The 26,302-nt window shown below is 37.2% G+C and overlaps 1 protein-coding gene across 1 annotated transcript in view; it reads right to left on the bottom strand.

The window, feature by feature from the left end:
- KCNH5 (potassium voltage-gated channel subfamily H member 5) overlaps nt 1-26,302 on the bottom strand; it is a 336,051-nt gene that overhangs the window by 138,328 nt on the left and 171,421 nt on the right. Inside the window, exon 8 of the mRNA XM_007986913.3 lies at nt 4,356-4,555. Coding sequence (XP_007985104.1) covers nt 4,356-4,555 — 200 coding nt within the window. The remainder of the gene's footprint in view (nt 1-4,355; nt 4,556-26,302) is intronic.

Below are 26,302 nucleotides of genomic sequence, written 5' to 3' on the forward strand. Positions count from 1 at the left end.
AGAATTAAAACAAAGACATTTGGCTTCATATATTATATTTCCTTTTAAAGTATATATTCATAGTTAAATTTGATAACCTCTATTTAAAATATTTGAAAAAAATTTATCAATAAAATATAAAATGAGAAACATATAGTAATAAAATGTATTTGCCTTATGGAGGAACAGGAAGTCTACTAGAGATCTCTAACATTAAATACTGGATAATTGTTAAAATTCAGATACTGTTTATTAAAGCTACATCCAAAAGTACATACATAATTCTAAGATGGTGACTGCAATTATGGAATTTATATTATTATTGTCATCAACCTTTCATTTTATTTTTCCTACACTTATATATTAACAGGTTTAGTCAATTTAACTCATAATCAAAAGTCTATGGCATAGATAAATAGATAATTGATGATTGATAGAAACACAGATAAGTAGATACACACACACATACATAGAAAGTTTTGTTACAAAAGCCATATGTGCTCACTGGCTGCTCTTTTGAGAACAGACTATACAAGGCACAAAGGTGGAAGCACAGGCCAGTTAGTTGGTACCAGAAAAATCCAGGCAAGACATGATGATGATGTGGACCAGGTGATAGCAACGGAGGTGGCGAGAATCGGAGGTAGAGCCAAAAGGATTCAGCAGAGGTTTAAATGAGGGAGATTTTGTCTTAAGCAACTGAAAGGTAGTGTTTCCATTAATTTCACTGGGAAAGAATGTCTGTAAAACAGGTTTTTAGGAGATGATTGGAAGTTTGGTTTTGGACAACTTCACTGGACATGAGTAGGCAGTTGGAGGGGAGAGTCTATAGTTCAGGGAATCGAGTCCAAGGTAAGTATGAACATTGGGTGGTGTTGTTTTAAAGTCATGAGACTGCAGGATATCATGAAAGGATGGCATATACGCAGAAAAGGGACGAGGCACAAGGACTGAGCTCTAAAATACCACCAAATTTTAAATATTATCTTATTCAAATTCCTTTCAAGAAATGTGCTACCAATTTACACACCTCCCAGAATTATACAATAATGCCAGTCACCAGCCTCTGCTAAGACTGGGCATCATCTTTGTCCATTTGCCATATTAAAAATGTTTCTATGTCTTTTTGTTTGTTGTTTTTTAAGTTTTAACTCTTTGTTCCAAGTGAAAATAAGCCTTTTTTATGTTTATTAGTAATTTGCATTCTGTCTTCCATAAATTACCTGTCCTCAGATCATTTTGTCTCCAAGTTTTCTAATTCTTCTTATTAATTTATAAATCACTTTACATATTAAGGTAATTAACATTTCACTTGCAAAATTTGTTGCAAATGGTTTATGTCATTTTCATTTTCATAGTTTTCTAGTGTGAAAGATTTTACACTTTTTAGCAAAATCTATTTGTTCAGTTACCTTGTTATATATTCCATTACTTTAATATGTACAAAGATAAATTAAATATATTCACATATTTTCTTCTAATAGTTTAGTTTCTTGTTTTTTGTATTTAATCCTCAGTTCTTCTGATATTTATGTTAGGTCATGAGTGAAGACCCTTATAAATATTTTCTTAGATTTTTAGTTCATTTTATACTGTTATTAAGTAATATGTCAATTCCATCTTTACAATTCATTCTTTAACTTATGTTCAGTTCTTCTCCCTAGTGGAATCTAGTTCTGAGATATCTATTCCCTCTCTTTTCTTTGGTTACTAATTCTTTTTTCTATGCTTCAAGTCTTTATGATTGTATTGTATTATTGTATTGTATCTTTATTATTGTATTTTAAAATTAAATATTTATATATATACTATTTTATATATAAAATTTATGTTATATATTTATATATGATCTATATTATATATTTATATATATACACATATATAATGTATTTGTTAAATAGCTGAATGCCTAACAGGCATAGGAGTCTTCTGCTCTAGTTGTCAGGTTCTTTACAAAACCAGAGAGCTGAATGTCAGTTTTTGTTTTCCTCTTGTTTAGTATAGCATATGGTGTGTAATCTAAGGATCATTTTTAAATTCAGTCTCTTCGATGATGCAGTACTAGAAATCCCTACACCCCTTTCTAAGCCCAGAATTTGGCAGATGTCTTTCCTTCCTTCTCTTTCCTTCAGTGCTGTTAACCTAGAACTTATGCATCTGGGTGAGGATTTTCTTAATAGACTGGGATAAATCAATACAGGCATAGAGTATGTTTCATACATGAACAAGGAAACTTTTATATTTGTCACAATTATTTAAATATGCTTCTCCTATTCGTCAAAAACAACTTTAAGGATTCCTCACTCAACTGAGTGAGGCCACTCACTCAAAGCCACATCCATGATTTTTTCTTATCCAAATGCTAACCAATTTTGATATCTTAAAATATCCCCTTAAAAAATCTTTTCATTGAAATTAAATTTTTATTTCACTTTTAGTATTAGTCTCCCCGTATTTGTTCTATTACTCCATTTTCCTTGGATACTTTGCTAATCAGAAGTACCTTTCTTTAACTGCAAATGAGCAAGTAAACAATAAAAGATATTTAAGGCAGTACATGGTAGGTACCTAGAAATTTTTCCCTGCCACATGGCATGTGCGCTTTGAGAGACATTGCATGCCAGTGCAATAGACCCTAACTCCATCATGAATCAGACAGTTAAGCATGTCCTCAAGGGGAGGCCTGAAGACAATCTGGTCAGCTCCATTCATGAATAATTCAGTATTCAGGAATATAGAGAGCAAGGACTCAAAACTCTGCCATGTACTAGATTTGTGCCAGAGGCCCTGGCTCAGACACTTTTCGAATATGTAGAAGGACATTATTCTATCATTTACTGATTTTTTTATTAGTTACTATATGGCTCTATTGCATTTTCTGGAAAGGAAAATTTCTTGCTGAGATAGTGATTGACGAGGCTGGTGGTTGTCTCTTGATCTGTTTCATTTAACGTGGACTTCAATGGACACCCTGCTTTTGATGACTTAAATTCTGTTACCCTCACCTTCACCCAAGGAAGATTCTGTTTCTTCTTTGGATACTCTCTCTACCAGCCATATATTGGCTCAGATATCCATTAATCGAATTCCATAAAAATGCAGTTTGCTTTCTTCTTTCTGTGTTCATGCATACCACTTTTAAGGGGCCATTTAACTGGAAAATTTATACTACATCTTGTAAAATATTGAAAGAGGAGTAAATCTCACCCCCTTTCACAATTCCTCCACATAGCTGCCCCCTAATATCTCACCTGCACTCCCTCTGAAGGCTTCTCTCCCTCAACTCCTATGTTCCTCATCCATTCCCTACACCTCCACTCAACCATCTATTCCTAACAACACCTGCCCTGGCTTTAAAAAAATTACATGTTGCTTCATGAAATTCTCCTAACTAAACATCTACTTTTCTCATTTGCTTTTTCCCTCTGACAGTGAAAGATGCTTTTTGAGTGAGTCTTAAAGAAAAACCGTAAGTCAACCTCACAAGGTTAAAAGAACAAAAAAAATTGTGGGAAATGGCCAGGAAGGTATTATGCCATCTAATTATCACATGTCAAAAATCAGTACTTAAAAAGAATAGTCTCCACTGATGCCTATAAAGTGAAATAGCTCAAGACTGGTTTCCTCTAAAACTCTGTGTGCAAGCTTTGTTTTTCATCTTCTGTATTTGATGTGAATCAGCTGGGTGTAGGAAGTGAGGATTTTTTTAAATTTGCTTTTATTTATTTTAAGGAGGATCTTGAGTTCTTCTTTGCCCCAAATATGAGATAGATGAGAAAAATTAAAATCAGCTCCATGAAAAGGCAAGGAAGAGATTAGAGATATCAGATGATTGGAGAGGGAGACATCTATTTTATAGATGTGTGTAAGGCAAACTGGAAAATAAAGAATTATAAGTTCTTTATAAAACATATGAGATGGGAGAAATTTAAGTGGAGGACAGCATAGAAGGCACATACATTTTTAATTTATAGCCAGGAAGTCTCTTTCTAATTTTTAAATGAGCAAAAAAGGCAAAGGGGAGATCAAGAATAAATTCTAGCAGGAAAAATGGCAGCACTCTGAGTTTTAGAGGAATGCAACAAATTACTGTGAGAGATAATAAGAGTGTTTTAGGGAAATGGAATAATGAGTTATTTTCAGGAACTGAATTTTCTAAATTGAATGTGATGACTGGTACTAATTGATGATTAATGGTTCGGTGCTTTGCACCCTCTAAGCACTCAATAAATATGATTGATTGACTGATATGTCACTTACAAATACAGAATAACAGTTATGAAGCAATTATACAAGAAATACGTGAGTGGAAAAGCTTAATGCATCTGAAGATCCTGCTAAAATAGAAACTAAATAATAATAATAATAACCCGTACCTTTTCTGTGTCAATGCCTTTTGACATGGACCATGTTGAGACAATATAATCCATGACTCGCTCACTAAGGCCTTTTGGGACCTGATAGAGTTTTAGGAAGTCCCGTACATTATTCAGCATCTCATGGTATCGGTTGGTGTTGGCATACATTTGCTGGAAAATTGTTGTAACATTTCCAAAAATAGTTGCATAAAGAAGAGCTGAAAGAGAAGAAATCATAAAAATAAAACAAACATCTCACGTGAAAAAAATACGAATATTTGCTAATCAATGAATAATTTGACAGAGACATCCTTATAAACTTGTAGGGGTGAATGCATGTTCAACTCTGAGAAGATTGCCTGACACTTGGTATTCCCTCAGAAAACATTACCTTCAGTAGGAGAAACATGACTTTATGAGCATGCATGACTCTAGTCGATATGACAAAACATAAGAGTCATCACAGTATTTTCTGAAGAATCAGATGATCCAAAGTTATAATTTTGCCTAAGAAATCCTATTTGTTAGTAGATTAAAGTTATCCTCCACTTTGTCCTCCTGAATGAAGCCTAATCAATTTAAATTTTTCAGAGATTGATGATCCAGTTTAGAAACATATGCTCTTTCTCATTACCTGCTCCTTCCAGCTTTTGGACTACCTCCCTGGTTATAAATATTTTTGACAGAACATCAGAAATTTAGGGAGTGGAGAGAAATTAATGTGCTTCATGTTTAGAAGGTTGTAAAGATAAAGAGATTTGGAGTTTTTAGCTAAAATAAAACTTTGGCAATGCCGAGAAATTCCAGTTATTAAATTCATATAATTATTCCAGTGATATTTTTATTCCATCATTTTAATTAAATGTAAAGTTAGCCCACTGACGACTGTCATTCATCTATGGGGGACTACGGGTGGTATAGGGTAATAGGGTATTTCAAAGCCCCGACTGCTCCCTCCTCAATCCATAATTCACCAACTCTTCTTTCTCCAGATGTAGTCAGGCTATTAATGCTGACAGGATCCTACAAAAGCTTATTTAGAGTAGAGTTCAGCCTAAACTGAACAAACTTCCGATCTTCAATAGCATACTACCTGCAACCTGCCCTGCCCCTCTAGTTTCACTCCCTTGTTAACTGGAAGCTTTTTTGAAAAGGGGGCAGTAATTTATTCACCTTAATGTTCAGTACACAGGCATTCCATAAGCATTTCACAAATAAGTAGACTCACAGGCAATGATAATTTCCATCCTACATCCTCCAAGCACTTGAAAAATGACTCTAAACAAAATATAGGCTGTTTCACTTTGCAGTTTCATCAGCCAAATCCCATTTGATGGAAGTGGTATAAAATCAAGCTAGTGAAGCAACTTAAGATCTTTAATATACTGCTTTTAGAAATTTTTTTTTTCAAGAAGAGTTGTTCTCCTCTGAGTGTAACAAATTATAATTTCACAACCGAAAGCTATAATTTTATAAAAATTTCATCAGTTTTTCTGCTATTATTTGATGCCAGTGAAGGACAATTTTTTAAAACCGATCATATTTTGTTAGTCCTGAGTAGAAGGAATACAGTGTTGACATTTCCCAACTGAGTCTTTATACCTTTGAATATTCGTATTGAAAAACAAAAAATTATCCTTTTGTCAGTCTTTCAATGTCTTGTGTGCATATATTTATTTTAATACTTTGAAATAAATGTGTTTATCTTTAATGTATCAATTTTCCATGTTGAAATGAAGAGTTTACTAGGATTGTGGATATAGTATCCTGAGATCTTGATTCTATAAAGAATTATTAAGTTTATTAAAAGATATAGAGTTCTTTCCTAAAAAGAAAACAAAAAACTAAACTAAAGGTAATCATAGACTTAACATCTCTATTCCACCATTGTTGCTCTTAAGAAAAACAAACAGAAATAAGGTTAACAAACTAATGACAGCAGAATCATCTAACAAATATGGAATTTCACATTTTCAGAAAAGAGAAATAAGAAAAATTTACATTTTTAAAACAATGAGTGTTTTAGGAGTTAATGAAATAATGCTGCAATTATGATTTTTAGTAGTGCTCAGCTATCATAAATTGTCAATAAATGTCACAGAACTACCTATTATTTTAACATGTTTAACTTGTTTGGCTCTCTAAGATGCTTGAGATATGCTACATTTGCCAAATGTCTTATTACTGCCTTCTAGTTTAACAAATTACTATGCATTTCATCTTTTAGGGTACATTACATGTATACACAAAATATATTCTGCTCATATAAAAAATTTAAGATAAAATATGAAGAACCTGCTAATGTATTAAAAGTTTGCAGCACTAAGAAATGAAGAATTATCAACATCCCATTAAGTTTGGCATATTATAAAAATATCCACTTTTTGGTTCATTTTTCATTTTCATTATTTTATGAACACATAATAATTATACATATTTATGAGGTATAATGATAGCTTGATATAAGCATATAATGTATAATGATCAAATCAGGGTAATTGGTTATCATTTCTTTGTGTCAGGAACATTCCAATTCCATTCTTCTAGTTCTTATGCAATTTACAATCAATTATTATTCCCACAGTTGCCCTATTGTGCTGCTGAACACTGGATCTTACTTGTATTTTTGTACCCATTCACCAGCTGCTCTTTACCCCTCACTGCCTCTCATTTTCATGTGAATGTAGTGTCCCTGCATCGCATAAGACTAAACAAGATAATAATTTAAAGTAAGAGATGCAATTATACATTTACATTTTTGTAATTTTATTTTGAAATAATTTTAGACTCAAAAGAAGTTGCAGAAATAGTGCAGAAAGCTTGCATTACCCACCTGCAGCTTCTCACAAGGATGACATCCTACACAATTATAGTAATATAGCAAAACCAGGAAACTAAGAATGGCACAGTACAATTAACCAAACTAGAGAGGTGTTTTTTTGTTTTTTGTTTTTTGTTTTTGCCAGTTTTTCTTTTTTTCATATGCACTTGTTTCTTTGGCGTATAGTTTTATAAAATTTTATCACATATATAGATCCATGTCATTTACATATATTTTTTAAAAGAGAAATCACTTCTTCCTTATGAATATCTTCAATCTTGAGTATGGAATGCATTTCAAAAGAGATAGTGTGACAGCATGTATGACACTCCAGCAAGCAGGAACAGCGCTGCCCACTGCACCTGTGTTCCAGAACAAATGGGCATTTCTTTAATGACAGAGGCCTTGGAGCATGACACACAATAATAAGGGAAACTGATCTCAGTAGAAGCTCCCTCTAAACTGTCAACTCTCAAAATAATACCTTCCTCCCATATTACAGACACACCTATCTTCTTGGACGTCTAATCATTATTTGGATCTAACACATCCGAAAAGGAACTCAGTCTACAGCACCCTCTCTCCAACAGCCAAACGTACTTTTCACCTCTGCAAACAGCAAAGCCATACCTGGTTGCTCAGATCAAAAACCTCAAAGTTATTCTTCAATCCATTATTTGATTCATTTCCTATATCTGATCCATCAACAATTCCTGTTCACTCTACCTTCAACATATAGCTCCAATTCAATCACTTCTCACTGTCTCTACCAGTATCCTTGCAGTCTCTACGAGTGTGTGTCTTTGGACCAATTACTAAACCTCTGTTGGCCTCTATGTCCTCACTTAGAACTTTAAAATTACACTGGAATCTTCACAAAAGGGTTCTGTTAAATGAGATAATGCATATAAAACAGTATTAAAAAAGAGTCTAGCAGGGACTAAGTATCCACGAAATGCTATCCATCATCATCACCACAAAAATCATTTCCCAAACAAAAAGAGTAATCATATATATATATATGATCTTGGCCACACATAATCATAGCACTGCCTCTTTCACTGACCATCACTCCTGTCAGTCTTCTCTTCATTCCCTCTGCTTCAGTATACATCTTCTTGATGCTAATCAAACAACCTAAACTAATTAATTCTTCAGGGCCCCTTTACTAGCTGTTCCTTGAACACTCTTCTCCATGATCCTCACTTGGTTTGTTTCCTCTCCTCATTCAGGTCTCTGATCAAAACCTGACTCATTGGCTGGGTGCAGTGGCTCATGCCTGTAATCCCAGCACTTTGGGAGGCCAAGGCAGGAGGATCACAAGGGCGGGAGTTCGATACCAGCCTCACCAACATAGTAAAACCCCGTCTCTACTAAAAATACAAAAATTAGCCAAGCATGGTAGCCCGCGCCTGATATCCCAGCTACTTAGGAGGCTGAGGCAGGAGAATCGCTTGAACCTGGAAGGCAGAAGTTGTAGTGAGCTGAGATCACACCACTGCACTCCAGCCTGAGTGACAGAGCAAGACTCCATCTTGGAAAAAAAAAAACCCTCACTCATCACTGAGGCCTTCCCTGACCATGCTGTCTAAACATCCTCTTCCCCCACTATCACTATCTACCTCCTTACCATGCTTTATCGTTCCTTATTTTATCACTACTTTAACTTACTTTATTTATTTATTTATTTATTATCCATCTTTTCCCCTAGGAATGCAAATTCCAAGAGGGCAGGTGTGGGCCTGATCCTTTTGGCTCACTGCTGTATTTTCCCAATATAGACCAGTTCCTAGAGCACGGCAAGTGTTCAAATATTTTTTTCCAGTAAATTCACACACCAAAAGCTAAGAAACAGTTTTTCAGAAACATTTTATTTTCATATCAAAATCTCACTACCAGTGTTACAAACATATAGAAGGAATATACACTGTTAAGGCAGGTAGGGGAATGAAACATTTAAAGGCTAAGGTTATTCATGTCCTAACCATATTAAGGTAAAAATAAATTGGAAGTCCCATTGTCATTCATTGAACATGAATTCCCATGGTCTGGCCAGTTTTGTAGAGACCCTTTACATTATTTTACCTTTTGAATGGAGATATCATATAGTCAATCCATGTACTTTACTATTAATAGTAATAATTAGGTTAATCTGTGACAATTTCATAAGCATTTTTTTATATGCTCTCCTGCAGACTTATAGACTTAAGATAACTGCTAATTGTGCAAGCTAATCATACTTACGGTCTTAGTAAATCTGGCATATAAACCAGCAAATGCCTTATATAAAAAGTTTTATATTTTTCTTATTCACCACAAAGGGATTATTTTGAAGATAATTATGACACATAAAAGATGGAATATAGACCTTGCCTCTCAATGGAAGGGGTCACAAATTCTTTGAGAACTCTTCCATTGAGAGGCAAGGTCTATATTCTGATCCCTTGAATGTAGGCATACCCTATGACTGTTAGACCACTGGAATATTGTGACCATGATTTTGTGCCAATGTCTAGTCCCAGAGGCCTTACAAAACTAGAAACTTGTAATTCCTCACTATTGAAACACCTGCTCTTGGAATCTAGTTTTCATGCTGTGAGGAAGCCTGAGCATTTTTCTGGAGAGGCCCACATAGACAGGAATAAAGACCCCTAGCCAATAGCCTTGGCTGAACTCCCAGCTAAGCACCGGCCGTAGCTGAGCAATTTACAATATTGATATTAGTCTACATTTCTGGTTAACACTTAAGACTACGTAAGTGGTTCAACCACTCCTTTTTTTCTTTTTATATTCATAATATTTAATAATGTTACTTAAGAAATAAAACAAAACATTTCATCAGTCTGTGATTGTATGTGCAGGATACAGCTTGAGAACATCAGCCTACCAACCATGTGGCTGAGTCAACTAAGTAGAGTTTTGAGGACCATTGAAGCCATCCTAGCTGATACCACATGAAGCTGAAATAAGTCATACCCTCATAGCCCTGTGCAAATTGCAGATTCATGAATAAATTAAATGATTATTCATTTCTTAAGCCACTAAGTGTGATTAGTTATGTAACCATGATCAATTTAGCGTTAATAGCACAGTGATTCTCAAATTGGACAGGGGTCCTAGAGGAGGAGGGTAGTGAGTCCTTTATGACACACATCACAGCCCAAGAGAATATTCTGAAAAACAATTTTTAATATATAATATAGTTTTATATTTTAAAATGGAAAAAATGCCTTCTATTTTTATAGTATGAATATTGAAGACATGAAATAATACACCATATTATCAAAAAGAGACAGGTTGAAAGATTTAACAATGTTATAACTCATCACAGACATCACTACTCATTCAAGCATTATTGAATAATTATTGAATTTAGTAGATATTTATAGGACACCTATTATATGCCAGCCACTATACCAGCCACTGGGAACACAATGATAAAAAAGACAGACATAATCCCCACCCTCAAGTAGTATCCACTACTCCCTATAGAAAACTATTAGTCCTTAATTCTCCCAAATTATATTCTTTGAAAGAAGATGAATCTTTTTCTTTTTATGGTTTATAAAAATTCATATAGCCAACCTAAGCATATAAATAATATAGTTTATTTCTCAGGGTTAAACAATTTGTAGAGTCAAACAAAAATCACGTTAAGTCAATTAACTGTAACCTGGCCTTCACTCTTATGAATTGCTCATGATAAGAGATCAAATAGTGATATTCAGATCTCTGAAAAAATGTTCTCCAGTCATTCCATTTGCTCATTAGCTCAAGCTGCATCTCTCCATCTCCTTATTAATAATCTTTCCTTCTTAGATACTACATTTTGTGTCTGTCCATAATGATAACCAATACTAACTTTTCCTAATTATCTTCCTTTTATAAATCTTGCCAAGTGACTATTGGCCTTAGACTGAGCAGTTTAAACTACTGATATGATAATGCATTTCCAGTAACGCTTAAGGCCTCATAGATGGTCCAACCATCATTTTCTATTTCTATTTCTATTCACTAAAGTTCACCTTTAATAATGACATTTAAGATGTGGAAGGAAAATGTTCCAGCAATCTGTGATCATCTGTGTAGCACACAGCTTGTTAAAACATTTGAAATGGCTCTGGTTGGCCTTAACACAAAGTGAAGAAGCTGATCTTCAGAAACTTCCAGTTTCCAAGTTGCTTTCCTTCCATCTCTCTCGTAATGGCTCCTGGCTTCAATGGATGCTCTTTTGCAGTGACCCATATATGTAGGCACCCTCTATGCATCCGCTATGAGCCAGGCAATTTCTATTTTCCAATCTTCACTTAATCTACATCCCATTCCATCTAGTATCTGGGCTGTGCCAATTATTTTGTTAGAAACTGGTCTCATCAATAACTTTAAGTGTTAAATATTGAAAACTATTTGGTGCATTTTTCCCTCGAAGAGATGCTGGAATTTTGAAAGGGAAATTCCAAATAATACTGTGAGTTGACTGAATCACTATTTGAATGAACTATCAACTAGTAAAATTAGTTAGGACACAGCAGGATCACTTTTAGAACTTATCAAATTTTAGTATAATATTGGATAGATGTCACCTAGCTTAGAGCTGATCCTGTGATTACCATAACTGACTTTGCCAAAATAGCCTCAATAATTACATGGCAATGATTATTGATATTATTTCCTATATGCCCTAAAGAATCACTTAACTTTAGAAAGTTAATCACAAACCTGCATTAATCAATTACTAATGTAACAAGGATGGAAGAAATGGAGAGAGGAAGATGAATGAAGGGAAAGATGTAGGAAGATTGTTCACTTGAAAAAATTATAAGAAATTAACATAAAACTAAAAACAAAGACTCAAAGTATTAAGAGGGCTTGATCTCCCCTTTATCCTTCTATGATAGTTATTCTCTTTTAAGCTAAATGTATTAGTCAGGGTTCTCTAGGGACAGAACTAATAGGCTGTATCTTGACTTAATCTTAATATATAATCTTAATCTTAATATATGAAGGGGAGTTTGTTAATTGTTAACTCACATAATCACAAGGTCCCACAACAGGCCGTCTGCAAACTGAGGAGAAAGAAGAGCCAACCCAAGTCCCAAAACTGAAGAACTTGGAGTCTGATGTTCAATGGCAGGAAGCATCCATCATGGGAGAAAGATGCAGGCTGGGAGGCTAGGCCAGTCTAATCTTTTTATGATTTTCTGCCTGTTTTATATTCTAGCTGCACTGGCAGTTGAGTAGATGGTGCCCACCCAGATTAAGGGTGGGTCTACCCTTTCCAGCCCACTGACTCAAATGTTAAACTCCTTTGGCAACACCTTCACAGACACACCCAGGATCAATACTTTGTATCCTTCAATCTAATCAAGGTGACACTCATTATTACCCATAACAAGTCCACCCCTTGTCAACTTGAACCCATACACATCTCCTGAGATCATCATCTTCAAATAAAGACAATAATAGGGTCATAATTACAACTAACATAATATAACTATCTTTCGTACAACCAGAAACACAACAATACCCAACCCAAATACTATTACATAAAGTTAACAATACTTAAATGCTGATATGAAGTCAACATGATAAAGAAAAAAAATGATTGCCAAGACAATCCTAACCCAAAAGAACAAAGTTGGAGGCATCACGCTACCTGACTTCAAACTATACTACAAGGCTACAGTAACCAAAACAGCATGGTACTGATACCAAAACAGAGATATAGACCAATGGAACAGAACAGAGCTTTCAGAAATAATACCACACATCTACAGTCATCTGATCTTTGACAAACCTGACAAAAACAAGAAATGGAGAAAGGATTCCCTATTTAATAAATGGTGCTGGGAAAATTGGCTAGCCATAAGCAGAAAGCTGAAACTGGATCCTTTCCTTACTCCTTACATGAAAATTAATTCAAGATGGATTAGAGACTTAAACATTAGACCCAGAACTATAAAAACCCTAGAAGAAAACCTAGGTAATACCATTCAGGACACAGGCATGGGCAAGGACTTCAAGTCTAAAACACCAAAAGCAATGGCAACAAAAGCCAAAATTGACAAATGGGATGTAATTAAACTAAAGAGCTTCTGCACAGCAAAAGAAACTACCATCAGAGTAAACAGGCAACCTACAGAATGGGAGAAAATTTTTGCAATCTACTCATCTGACAAAGGGCTAATATTCAGAATCTACAAAGAACTCAATCAAATTTACAAGAAAAAAAAACAACCCCATTAAAAAGTGGGCAAAGGATATAAACAGACACTTCTCAAAAGAAGACATTCAAACAGCCAACAGACACAGGAAAAAATGCTCATCATCACTCACCATCAGAGAAATGCAAATCAAAACCACAATGAGATACCATCTCACACCAGCTGGAATGGCAATCATTAAAAAATCAGGAAACAACAGGTGCTGGAGAGGATGTGGAGAAATAGGAACACTTTTACACTGTTGGTGGGACTGTAAACTAGTTCAAACATTGTGGAAGACAGTGTGGTGATTCCTCAAGGATCTAGAACTAGAAATACCATTTGACCCAGCCATCCCATTATTGGGTATATACCCAAAGGATTATAAATCATGCTGCTATAAAGACACATGCACACGTATGTTTATTGCAGCACTATTCACAATAGCAAGGAATCAATAGCAACAGTAATAGCAAGGAATCAACCCAAATGTCCATCAGTGACAGACTGGATTAAGAAAATGTGGCACATATACACCATGGAATACTATGCAGCCATTAAAAAGGATGAGTTTGTGTCCTTTGTAAGGATGTGGATACAGCTGGAAACCATCATTCTCAGCAAACTATTGCAAGAACAGAAAACCAAACACCGCATGTTCTCATTCATAGGTGGGAATTGAACAATGAGATCACTTGGACACAGGAAGGGGAATATCACACACCAGGGCCTATTGTGGGGAAGGTGGGGCAGGGAGGGATAGCATTAGGAGATATACCTAATGTAAATGACGAGTTAATGGGTGCAGCACACCAACATGGCATATGTATACATATGTAACAAAATGTTGTGCACATGTACCCTAGAACTTAAAGTTATAATAATAAAAAAAAAAATTTTTTTTAAAGAAAAAAGGAAAAAAAAGGAAATAAAATGAAGATATTTTCTTAGTACAAGTATATACGTGCACAAACATGTTTTTAACAAAAAAAGGAGGAAATACTGATGACAATTACATTCCTCGTTTCTGCAGCTGGTCACATGGTAGTAGCTGGCATTGATGACTACCTTCTACTACCCATTCTGTATTCCCTTTGCCTTCGGCAAGCACTTCAGCAGGCCGTGTATTTTTTATGGGTGGAGTGACCCAACCCTGCATTCCTGAAGGGTCTGGGTCATTTGTAGTCCTGCCTGGATTGGGTTGTTGTAGTTTCCCATTGACCTTAACCACAGGGCATGGTAATACTAAGAGACACCCTAATGGATCTCCTGTATTCCATGCATACTCTTCCTTACCTCCACTGGGGAGTAGTAAGCTAATTTCATCCTGAAAGTATGGGTCAATCACCCCAGCCAACACTGTATCTACATTCTTAGCCTGTTGACTTAAAGGTAGGAAGAGCCCAAAGTGTCCAGGTGAAAAATCTTAACTTCCAGTTTAATGGAATCGTTGTTGTGTCTCCTGGTTCCTCCCTCTGGAACTAAGACCTCTAGGTCAGCAGAATGTAATATCACAGGAACAGGAAGTGAAAATTTTGCTAGAGGATCACTAGGAGTGATGGTGAGTGATGCCACTTCCACTTCCACCCCTTAATTACTAGACCCATGAATCTTGTCTATGGGAGGAAGTACCATATATTGGATGCTGATTCGGAGCATACGGGGCCTTCTAGAGAACTCTGGCCAACACCTGCAAAGTATTGTCACCTAGTTGGCATTGTAATTCTGACTTCAAAAGACTATTCCACCATTCTATCAATCCAGCTGCTTCAGGATGATGGGGAACATGGTAAGACCAGTGAATTCCATGAACATGAACCCACTGCCACACTTCTTTAGCTGTCAAGTGAGTGCCTTGGTCCGAGGCAATGCTATATGGAACACCATGATGGTGGATAAGGCATTCCATGAGTCCATGAACAGTATCCTTGGCAGAAGCATTGCATGCAGGATAGGCAAACCCATAACCAGTAAATATCTATTCCAGTGAGGACAAACCTCTGCCCTTTCCATGACGGAAGAGGTCCAATATAATCAACCTGCCACCAGATAGCAGGCCGATCACCCAGAGTAATGGTGCCATATTGAGGGCTCAGGGTTGGTCTCTGTTGCTGGCAAATTGGGCAGTCAGCAGTGGCCATAGCCAGGTCAGCCTTGGTGAGTGGAAGTCCATGTTGCTGAGCCCATGCATAACTTCCATCCCTGCCACCGTGGCCACTTTGTTCATAGGCCCATTGGGCGATGACAGGGGTGGCTGGGGAAAGAGGCCAAGTGGTGTCCACAAAAAGTCATCCTATCCACTTGATTATTCAAGTCTTCTTCTGCTGAGGTCACCTGTTGGTGAGCACTCACATGAGATACAAATATCTTCACAGCTTTTGACCACTCAAAGAAGTCCATCCATATACCTCTTCCCCAAATTTCTTTGTCACCAATTTTCCAAAGATGCTTCTTCCAAATCCCTGACCATCCAGCCAAACCACTGGCTACAGCCCATGAATCAGTATATAATTACACATCTGGCCATTTCTCCTTTCAAGCAAAGTGCACAACCAGGTGCACTGCTTGAAGTTCTGCCCACTGGGAAGATTTCCCTTCACTGCTGTCCTTCAGGGAGGTCCTAGAAAGGGGCTGTAGTGCTGCAGTGGTCCACTTTCGGGTGATATCTGCATATCATGCAGAACCATTGTGAATCAGGTCCTAGTCTTCTCTTCCTCTGTCAACTGATCATAGGGAACTTCCCATGAGGCCATTGGTGCAGGCTGCGGGAGAGAGGGCAGGGTGGCAGGAGTGGAGACCATGGGGATTTGAGCAACTTCCTCATGTAACTTACTTATGCCTTCAAGACCTGCTCAAGTCGGATCACATATATATCACTTCCATTTGATGAGGGAATGCTGCTGTGCATGACCCACTCTATGGCCAGATGGGTCAGACAGCACCCACTTCATGATAGGGAGTTCAGGTTGCATAGTGACTTGATGACCCATAGTCAAATGTTCAGTTCCCCCCAAAGCCCAGTAACAGGCCAAGAGCTGTCTCTCAAAAGGAGAGAAGTTATCTGCAGAAGACGGCAGGGCCTTGCTCCAAAATCCTAGAGGCCTCCACTGTGATTCACCTATGGGGGCCTGCCCAAGGCTCCAAACAGCATCCCTATCTGCCACTGACACCTCAGGCACTATTGGATCTGCTGGGTCACTAAGTAAATTCATTTTCTTTATTCTCTCTAATCCAGCAAAACTCATTTAGCTTCTAATAAAATTAGTACACTTGCCTTGCTTACACAGCTACATATACTTTTTGTAACTTTGATAAAAGCTAGCTGAGCAATATAGAAAAATCCCTCTGAAATAGGAATATAGGTGTTCGGTGAATACTGAACTCACCATTTCAGACTCATTTATTATGGATAAAACAATAGTTCCTAAATGTAGCAACTGTCAGGCCACCATAGACAACCAGAGAGTAAAACTCTATGTTATCTTTAGAAGCTCCCAGCTGCCTCTTAGTGCCCATCTCTTCCCAACTTCTTGCTTGCCTACCACCACTCTAAGCCCCTTGTCACAGGACCTACCCCATTGCTTAAGGCATCACGCCCTCCTAGTTGGTGCAGTAGCCCATCTAATACAAAGGCTAACTTAGTCACTAAAAGATTCCCTGGAGTGGAGCTGTCTAAGGCACTGAGCCACATCTCAAATTAGTGGAATGCTATCTATGCCAGCCTGGGAACACTGGTCACTTCTCCATGTTTCTTAGAAGTTTTAAACTCAGCCTGGAAAGAAGCAGAGGAAGGAGGAAAATGAGGGAGGGTTTACAAGGAGCATAGCCAGAGACTGCTGATGATGCACAGCCACTCAGAGGTTCCCAGAAGGAAGATGAAATCCTTTTTGTGACACGATTTTTCAAAATCTATGGTTACAAAGACTAAAACTTCAGCTGAGTACAAATGACTAAGGAGAAATCAGATAGGTTTGTATTAAGAGATGCAAAGCTGGACAAGGGTCAGCACAAACACACAACTTTATGTTCTCAAGGAGCAGAACATCAACTTGGAAAAGATAGTAGGACTGACTTATTTTGCCACTGAAATTTTTGTTTGCTTTTATTTTCTATCTCTAAAACTTGATTTTTTTCTTTTCTTTTTTTTTTTTTTTTTTTTTTTGAGACAGTCTCACTCTGTCACCCAGGCTGGAGTGCAGTGATGCAATCATGGCTCACTGCAGCCTTGACCTCCCAGGCTCAAGCAATCCTCCCACTTTAGCTTCTAGAGTAGTTGGGATCACAGACATGTGCCACCACACCCAGCTCATTTTTTTGTACAGACAGGGTCTTTCTATGGTTCCCTGGAAAATTGCTATTTTTACAGATTCAAGGAACAACTGAAAGTATAACATATTTCACAAGTTATGTAGCTGATGACACATGCCTTTGTCACTTCTATTTTGTTTCTATTTTTTTCCTATGTTAAGTTAGGAAAAGTCACATTTCCCTCTCTACCATCTCCATTCACACACACACACACACACACACACACACACACACACACACGGTATAATTATGATCTGATCTGATGATTGATAATAGCATGAGTTGTATATTTCAGGATATTTGTAAATTCTTAGATTGTATCTTAAAAAAAAAACTTTAAAACACAAAATAAGAAAACTACAATGATAAGAGTTCAGCTATTGTAGCAATCCATTATATTGATACAGAGATTTTCCTATGACCTTGAATTTATAAAATGCAAAGATTACCTTACCTATTTATAAGTCTAGCTTTATCAGCTAAAGAAGAAAAAAAACAGGAATAAGAAAATACAATGAATTCTCTCTCACTATGATGAAAAACTGAATTTCTTTTGTTTATGGCTCTTCTCTGTTTTATACTAGATACACATTTGAATGACCCAGGAATCTTTGCTTTTCCATGGTGATACCTGCAAGCCATTTCTCCAATCATAAGCACCAGCATGTAAAGGAAGCAATAAATACAGAATATAACTTACATCACTTTTTCTATTTATCTATAAAATTAGTGTTACTATTACGCTAACTTAAATATGGAAGCCTTAGTATAATACTTAAAATAATACTGAATTTTTTTGTTAAAATACAAGTAAGATTGATCCAAGATCCAAAGACTGAAGTGGCCGGCACTGCCAATAACCTAAGCAGTTCGGGGTCCTGAGAACGATCCCTATGGAATAGCCAGGAGCTTCTCATATCTTCTGAGAAATCACATCATAACGTGTCTTCTGGCTGACTCTCAAAACAATTCATTTTTGCTTCTAAATCTTTGTTCATACAGTTCCCTTGTGGTAGATTTAAAAATATTACCACAAATTTTTCCTCTCTTGGTATGCAAATCCCTTTGTGGTGAGATTTTACTGCTTTTCCCACTAAAAGATGGAATCTATTCCCTTAAGTCTTCCCTAGCTTTGTAAATTCCTTTGACCAATAGGATGTGGCAGAGATGAGATTATGCAATTTCCAGAGCTAGACCTTCAGAAGACTTGAAACTTTTGCCTTTACTCTCTTGGGATGCTGCCTTGAAATCATCACCCTGAAGAAGTCTGGGTTGTATTGAGGGACAACAAGAGAGCAAGAATAGTGAAGTCTAGTTATTCTGGTGGTCCCAGCTGAACCTAGCTCCCAACTAACGCATCAGCTAAATGTAGCTGCCTGAGGAAACCCAAGCAAAATGAGCAGAAGAACCAATTGCTCAGTCAACCCAGGGGATCATGAGAAATGATGAATGGGTGTGGTTTTAGGTCACTTTGGAGTCATTTCTTAGACACCAATAAACAACTGATGTGTCTTTCTCCCATGAAAGCCCTCCCTTTCGCTCCATCCTTCCTGAGACACTCTTCAGGGCCTATCATTTTCTTCATGAAACCTCTTCTGGTTATCTCAGGTCAAGATATTTTTCCTTCTATTCTTCTACAGAACCTATCAACATACCACTCTTTAAAATATTAATCATACATCTTGCTTTATAGTCTTTAACGTGTGTTTACATATCTTCTATAAACCTAATGAAGTCCTTACCTCTCTCCATAATTGACAGAATAGTTCTGGACACATAATTATGCTATATTTACATCAAAAATATAAATGGAATTAAACTTAAAATATTCTCCTTGTGTAGCAAAGTGAACAGCAAGTGCACAAGAACCATCCCAGTTTAAATATGACTGAGAATACTTTTAAAGTGCTCTGATGTGCCAGTCTGAAGAGATGGAAGACCAAAAAACAAACCATTAAGAGGGATGAAATCACAAGGCTATGGCTAATCACAAGGTAAAAATTATCTCCTAATCTCTTCCAAGAATATTAAAACCTGGGAACATCAATTCTTGAAACTTGGCAGTTTATGAAAAATATATTATAAGCCATAGTATATAAAGACTTCCTCAGAAATTAATCAAGAAGAGATGCCTCTACCAAGTATAGATTAAAAGTTTAAATGGGTTTACCATTTAGTGCAATTATTTCATTTCTTAGAGACTATACTATGGTATTATAAAAAGAATACATAAAAATGTTCACTGAAATTTTATATGTTATATAAGAACAGTAAAATGTTCCAAAATGAAGATTAGGTGACACAAATGTTGGCACATTAATGCAGTTGTAAACCAGGCAGCCATAAAGACAATGATGGGGATCTCTAGGCACAGATCTGAAAAGATTAATGGCATATTTTTGTCTAAAAATTTACTTAATTTGTATGTATACTTTTTTATATGTATCTGAAAGTGGGGGTGAATGATTTATGGGCACCTCTTGGGAATAAGAGTACTTCTTATACTCATGGCCTCCTTTCTATTTACATTCCAAAATATGGTCTTATCATCCCATAGGTTACCACAATGGTTTCCTAATTGTTCTCCTTACTTCTATTCTGTTATAATGCCATCTGTACATGACCAAGAGGCAGAATTCCTAGAAACATGACTGAGGGGATGCTTACAAGATGTTAACAGTTGTTACTTTTGGGCAATAGGATTTGTGAGGTTCTTTTGTTTTAAAGAAGCAAATTTTTTTTAAAAAGTTTAAAGACTTTTCTGTATTAATTGATTATTTTACAATAACCCTGAATAATTTTTAGATAAAGAATAGGTACTTACATTTTTTCAGGAAAGTATATATATTTTTCAGAAAGTAGAAAAGTCTCTATAAAGAGCAATTAGGTCAATTTCCAATTTGGAGAACATCACTTTTCTCCAAATTGGTTTTTACATTCATCTGAATGAACATAAAGTATAAAAACACAGCTCTAGAACCTGAAACCACTGTTTTCTTCTCTTGCTGGGACCGTACACAGACTAAGCTGATCTGAGGCTTTAAAATGGATAGTGAATTTTGCAAAGTATATGACTGACCTGAACCAAGTATGCCCAGAGAAGAAAAGATGAGTTGGTCAAGGTGGAAGGTATTTTATTCAATGGAGCGTCCAAAATTTGCAAACTGTACTCTCTTGGAACACTATAATTCTCTGTGATGCTAACAGATGTTTCTCTAAAAAAGTAGTTTCTGGATCAAATAAGTTTCATTAATGTTGCATATTAATTCTTCCTCTTGGAGAGTCCCAATTCACACTAGCATGTCACAATGCATATTAGCATATCAAAAGCTCTGAGAGGCCTTGTAGTAAGATACCATTTTTCATGCTTGTTTGTTTTTGGAACCTTTTTTTGTTCATTAAAAACCTCTGAATATCTTGCAGATCACCACGGAAAACCGTTGTACAATCCCTGCAGTAGGCGGGAAGGAGCAGGTGCTGGCACTGGGGCACATGAGAGGCTGTTGCCACAATCCCAGGAGGCGAATACAGGCCTCAGCAGAGGAGCCTATTTTAGCACATCTAAAAACAGGTGTTTACTACACCAACCAGTGTCACAGACTGACAAAAAGATGGAACTAGCCATGAAAGGTCATGCCTACCTATAAGAAAAGCAAGAGTAGGAGTGCGAGGTGGTAAGGCCCAACTTGAATTTCACCAAAAAATAACCTAGGTAGCGACAGAGAGCAAGGAGAAGGACAGTCTACGTGAGTCGGCAGGGCTTGCTGTTTTCTTTACAACACTTGTTGGGTTTAGACACAGACTCTCTGTATTCCCTGCCACTATGTTCCGTGGGTCTTAAAGTGGAATTCTTTAATTCAGTCTTAAGTCAGTGTCTGGTGAATAAGGGTAAAATGCTATTTGAAAAAAAAAAAAAAAAAAAAAGCTTGCAGTTTTAGACAAGTTGGACTGGAGTGGGAAAGGGACTGAAGACAGGTAAAGAAGCCACCAGATTAGTCACCATCTCTATGAGGAAAGAAATGAAGAGAATCTGAAATCACGCAGGTATAGCAGATGACGAGAGAAGTAAGTAAACCAGTAGACATGAGGAAGAATCACAGGACAGAGAGATTAAACTTAAGTCGGAGGACTCGAACACAGTTACATTCTTGCAGACCTGGAAGGCCTGGGAGCTGTCTGCGCTATCTCGGCACTCTGCATATTCAGTCTGTACTCTCTTCCTTTATGTCGACTGGTTCCTTTCTAATTCTTTTCAAATCCCTTCAGTTGTGTACTTTTAACTGCCCTACATAAAGTGCAAATGTATTGAAGGCAAGAAACCATATTGATGAATTGTGTATTTCCTAGACTTACCTTGTGCATTACTTAGAGCAATAGATTAACTGATGTAAAGTTAATTGTTGGTAAGCAAGCACTGCAAGTTATTTTACATACGATGGGATAGTTCATTGACTTATTTTAAAGACAATATCCCATCCTGTGTAAAACAAGATTGGATCTTTTAAAGAGCAATCACCAATTGATTATCATGTACTTGACAATCATCATCATCATCTAACGAGAAGAACAAATCCATGTGATGATATATGAAGACAGGAAAACGCCACCATCTGGAAACTTAAAAAGCAGAATATATTACTCTACTTATACTTCCTAGGAACTGGGATTTGGAGAAACTTTGAGTGTTCTGTCTACAGAGTATTTCTATCTTTGGCCTATTCATTAGAAGCTGGCCGAAAAGTAACCTTAGTTAATTGCTTATGATGAATGGAATCAATAAAAACCTGCAAGGTTCACAAAAATGGTACTGGTTTAATAGGTTTCAAAGAGTGTAAGTTTTGATTTGATAAAATTATTCCCACCTTTCTAATTTTCAAGACTGTGTACCCCATGAAATACTGTATCCTATGAAAGACTGCAAGATATATTATTGAATTTCTTCTCTGTCTACCACATTACTAAGTTTTATTCTTTTCTAGCAACTCTTGGTACCAAATGTTCACTTTTTCAATAAATCATTACAGCCAAGGCTTGACATGTATGGAATAAAGCCATATCAAGTTCATTTTACTGGGCACATCACTGTGGCAGAAATGTCAACTATAATAAGCATGTGATGAAAAAGATCTTCAGGGCTCCTGTCAGGTGCTACGTAACCTGACAGTAGGTTAAAACTGAACATTTACATGAAGAGGTTGCATGACCGAGGCTGACAGCTGTCATTAACACTATGAAGAAGAAGAAATATGCCAGCTAAGCTTCCCAGCTTTCACTTTACAGGTGCTTTCAAGTTCCCAGTTAATCCTTCTGATAAATATGGGAGGGGCATTCCTTTCCATTTACAGATGAGAAATTGGTCACTCCTCTTCATCCACATTACCACTGCCCTGGTCTAAGCACTCCTCTCTCAGTGAAATTACTGCAACAGCCTCCTAACTAATATTCTTGCAAACAATCATGTCCTGAGAGTAAGAACTAAGTAATACTAAGGTTTCCTAGGGAAACAAAGCCTCCTGAAACTCAGTAGTTTAACAATAAGCAACTCACTTATAGTTCTACAGGGTAGATGTGGATCTACCATGTACCCAGGAGTGATGCCCCAAATGGGATACAGCTTACTTCCACCTGCAACTTACTCATCTCCCCATGTTACCAGCAAAGAAGAGAGGATTAGAGGGCCACACAGAACGCGTCCTCCCGCCTCTCACTGGCAGAGCCCAGTCATGTGATCCCAACCCACAGCATGGGAGGCTGGAAAAGGTAGAGGAGCACATAGACATGTGATAAGTAAAAATAGCCTCTGCCACACCAAGGTTCAGTGCAGTCAGGTGGATTGGCTAAAACACAAATCTGCTCATGTCACTCCCCTTCTGAATCTCCTACAATGGCTTCCTAACACCCACAGGTTTAATCTCTACCTTCATCTTCTGATACTTCACACCCCAAAATGCAAGCTCCACAAACATTCAACCACTGGCTTCTTATTCACTATGCAGTTCTTTTAACATTTGCTAATGTTTTACCAAAAAAATGTTAATTATGACCAATTCTTAACTACATCCACAGCTACCATCCATGCTTAACCCATCTCTTCCCTGTACCTCTGCAATAGCCTCCTAATTTATTTTGATCTTTGCAATATATTCTCAACACAACAGCTAGTACATTACTTTAAAATATCGTCAGATCGTGTCACTGACCTGCTGAAAAGTTTCCAGGGGCTTTTATCACAAATAGAATAAAACCAAAGCCTGCACAGTCTTCATCTCCAAATTCATCTCTACCCTTCTCTTCCTCCTCACCAGGCACTGGCCCCACGGATGCCTGTGCCCACTCGGCACCCTCCTGCTGCAGGAGCTATGCATTTTCTGCTCCTGACACACACAACATACTTACATAGTTCCCTCCTTAACTTCATTCAGGTCCTCCTTATGCCATACGCATAACCTACTTTATTTTTCTTCACAACACTTACCCCTACCTGACATTGTATTGTGAATCTGCTTGTTGTCTATATAACCTGACACTCTCTCCAGAATGTAAACTCCTTGAGATCTGGCTGTTCTCTGTCAAATTCAATACAATATTCCCAGGGCTTGGTGCAATCAGTGCAGAATGGACAAATTAATCATTGAGTGAGGGGGGTAAATCCTGACCCTCTATGCCTACAACACACTTTATCTGATGTCATGTGGGAACTAGTCTATCTTGCAGCTTCCCTGAGGATTTACTCAAGCCTTCCACGTTCTTCCCACCAGGAACTTCCCCAGTCCCAGTGGGATTCCTCCCCTGTGCCCTCAGGTCTCTACCACAGTGTCTGACATGCTGCAGACATTCATCAATCTTACTCAACTCATAAATTCTCCAAGGCAATAGGCCAAATGGCAAGTAGGTAATGAGGTAGGTAACAAGAGATGCAAACCTATTAGGTTAGTGCAAAAGTAATTGCTGTTTTCGCCATTACTTTTTAAAATTTAATTCACATTTATCTTTGGTCTATTTCTGGATTTTCTTTATGGTCTCATGATCATTCCATTTCTGAGCCATTACCACATTGTGCTTTAAAATTTTTTTAACTTAATTTTATTTTTATTATACATTAAGCTCTGGGACATATGTGCTGGACATGCAGGTTTGTTACACAGGTATACACGTGCCATGGTGATTTGCTGCACCCATCAACCCATTATCTACATGCTATCCCTCCCCTAGCCTCCCACCCCCTGACAGGCCCTGGTGTGTGATGTTCCCCTCCCTGTGTCCATGTGTCCTCATTGCTGAACTCCTACTTACGAGTGAGAACACGCAGTGTTTGGTTTTCTGTTCCTGTGTTATTTTGCTGAGAATGATAGTTTCCAGCTTCATCCATGTCCCTGCAAAGGACATGAACTCATCCTTTTTTGTGGCTGCATAGTATTCCATGCTGTATACGTACCACATTTTCTTTATCCAGTCTATCATTGATGGGTGTTTGGGTTGGTTCTAAGTGTTTGTTATTGTGAACAGTGCTGCAATAAACATATGTGTGCACATGTCTTTATAGTAGAATGATTTATAATCCTTTGGGCGTATACCCAGTAATGGGATTGCTGAGTCAAATGGTATTTCTGGTTCTAGATCCTTGAGGAATCGCCACACTGTCTTCCACAATGGTTGAACTAATTTACACTCCCACCAACAGTGTAAAAGCGTTCCTATTTCTCCATATCCTCTCCAGCATCTGTTGTTTCCTTACTTTTTAATGATCACCATTCTAACTGGCATGAGATGGTATCTCGTTGTGATTTTGATTTACATTTCTCTAACGACCAGTGATGATGAGCTTTTTTTCATGTTTGTTGGCTGTATAAATGTCTTCTTTTGAGAAGTGTCAGTTCATATCCTTTGCCCACTTTTTGATGGGGTTGTTTTTTCTTGTAAATTTGTTTAAGTTCTTTGTAGATTCTGGATATTAACCCTTTGTCAGATGGATAGATTGCAAAAATTTCCTCCCATTCAGTAGGTTCCCTGTGCACTCTGATGATAGTTTCTTTTGCTGTGTATAAGCTCTTTAGTTTACATAGATCCCATTTGTCAATGTTGGCTTTTGTTGCCATTGCTTTTGGTGTTTCGGTCATGAAGTCTTTATCCATGACTATGTCCTGAATGGTATTGCCTAGGTTTTCTTCTAGGGTTTTTATGGCTTTAGATCTTGGAGGCATCACACTACCTGACTTCTAACTATACTACAAGGCTACAGTAACCAAAACAGCATGGTACTGGTACCAAAACAGATATATAGACCAACAGAAGAGAACAGAACAGAGGCCTCAGAAATAACGCCACACATCTACAACTATCTGATCTTTGACAAACCTGACAAAAACAAGCAATGGGGAAAGGATTCCCTATTTAATAAATGGTGTTGGGAAAACTGGCTAGCCATATGCAGAAAATTGAAACTGGACCCCTTCCTTACACCTTAAACAAAAATTAACTCAAGACTGATTAAAGATTTAAACGCAATGCCAATACTTTTAATGGCAAAACCATGACTACTTTTGCACCAACTGAATACATATATAGTTTCTAGGTCCATGGCTACTTCTAGTTTATGCTACAGTCACTGCAAAAGAGACGTTTTGTAGCTGAAA

Source organism: Chlorocebus sabaeus, chromosome 24, assembly GCF_047675955.1.
Source record: "Chlorocebus sabaeus isolate Y175 chromosome 24, mChlSab1.0.hap1, whole genome shotgun sequence".
Classification (NCBI taxonomy): Eukaryota; Metazoa; Chordata; class Mammalia; order Primates; family Cercopithecidae; genus Chlorocebus; species Chlorocebus sabaeus.